The sequence below is a fragment of the Triticum dicoccoides genome, unplaced genomic scaffold, assembly GCF_002162155.2.
Source record: "Triticum dicoccoides isolate Atlit2015 ecotype Zavitan unplaced genomic scaffold, WEW_v2.0 scaffold27482, whole genome shotgun sequence".
Lineage (NCBI taxonomy): Eukaryota > Viridiplantae > Streptophyta > Magnoliopsida > Poales > Poaceae > Triticum > Triticum dicoccoides.
This window is the reverse complement of record NW_021259492.1, coordinates 1-1,563: the sequence shown is the minus strand read 5'-3', so window position 1 is coordinate 1,563 and position 1,563 is coordinate 1. Positions and strand designations below refer to the sequence as shown.

Here is a 1,563-nt window from a genome sequence, read left to right as displayed (position 1 = left end):
TAAAGTGCAGGTAGATTTTCGTACAATACAAGGCTATTGCTACAAATATGATATATCCCAACTTATTCATGAATCTTGCGGGACACTTTCCCATCCAATGGCCCAAAACCACATACCTTCGGTGCATAGATATGGCCGGAGTCGGTGATAGATTATCAACCTCCTATGAGTTTTTTTTATTTGGGCCGTCTATTGATCATGGGTATATTAAGATATTTTGACAATGTATCACAATTGCCAGTCTTAAATTATTGATTTTGCCACAGAATGGCAATTGTGATGTATTATCAAAAACTAAGAGTGGCAAAAGTGAAATGTCAAATTCTAGAGTGGCATAAGCAAAGTGGTCAAAACCTAGAGTGGCAAAAACAAAGTTTTCCCTATTTACAACATAAATATTCTGTAGATAGAAATGTTTCACGAAAGTTCTTTTTTTTAAACATATTTTTTTTTCTTTTCAGTTCAAAATAGTTCATATTGTCGTGAAAGTTTGCACCCACGAAATGAGCACAAATTTGTATCTATGTAAAACGTATTTGTTTTTGGACTCTTGGGAACATTTGGTTGCACCCATATTTTACATACTAATGCCATGCAAGCATTCTAAATTAAATTATAAATTTATGTTCCATAGACAAATATCACTATATTATTCATCCAAAGTGCTAATTCCATGTTATTATCAGCAGTTTAATCCGGAAATATTGAATGAGACCATGGGTGCTCTTTGGTTGAGGTATCAACAACTTAATCCAGATCTCCAGCGAAGCTTCAAATATTGCAGTATTTTCCCCAAGAGATCCAAGTTAAGAAGGGATGTGTTAGTTCGCTTGTGGGTAGCACAAGGGTTTATAAAGACCAGTTGTGCAACGGAGGACATGGAAGATATAGCTGAGAGTTATTTTCAGGAGTTAGTGTCATGCTCATTTCTTCAGCAAGGAGGAGAATGGCCTGATTGGTTTACAATTCCTGACTTGTTGCATGATTTATTAGACAAGATTAGTGGAACGGAATGCTTCAGAATCGAGAATGCAAGGAGTCAGAGAGGAGAAGGATGGAAAGGAGATGTTCCCCAAGACGTCTGCCATCTTCTTGTAGAGAATTATGATGGAGAATTGATTACTGAAAAGATCCTTGGATTGGAAAATTTACAAACACTCATAATTTATGTTGTTGAAAAGGGTACTACAGTTGAGGAAAACGTCATTGACAATATATGCAAGGGGCTGCAAAAATTGCAGGTACTGGCGGTTGCTTTTAGCCGGGAACATCTTGAAATCACCAAACCCAAGAAGTTCTCGATACCAGAATCCATTGGCCAGTTAAAGGACCTATGCTATCTTTCTTTCAGGACATTCGAATGCACCGTAATTTTACCAAGCACACTAACTAAGAAACTTCACCATATCCAGCTGCTGGACTTTGGTCGTCATGGCCATGGCCAAATTTGGGAATTTACACTTGATAACCTTATCAACCTGCGGTACATAATTTGTGAGAACTTGGAATGTCCGAGCATAGGCAGGCTTATCTCACTCCAAGCGTTACCAAGCAGCAGGTTCA

At 37.8% G+C, this 1,563-nt stretch overlaps 1 protein-coding gene across 1 annotated transcript; it reads left to right on the top strand.

The window, feature by feature from the left end:
* Positions 1 to 344: 344 nt before the first annotated feature.
* Positions 345 to 1,559, top strand: LOC119345739 (putative disease resistance protein At3g14460; the record flags this gene model as incomplete). Its single annotated transcript, XM_037615659.1, has 1 exon — positions 345 to 1,559. A coding segment is annotated over exon 1 (1,056 nt), but the record flags the coding sequence as incomplete, so codon positions are not given.
* Positions 1,560 to 1,563: the final 4 nt, after the last annotated feature.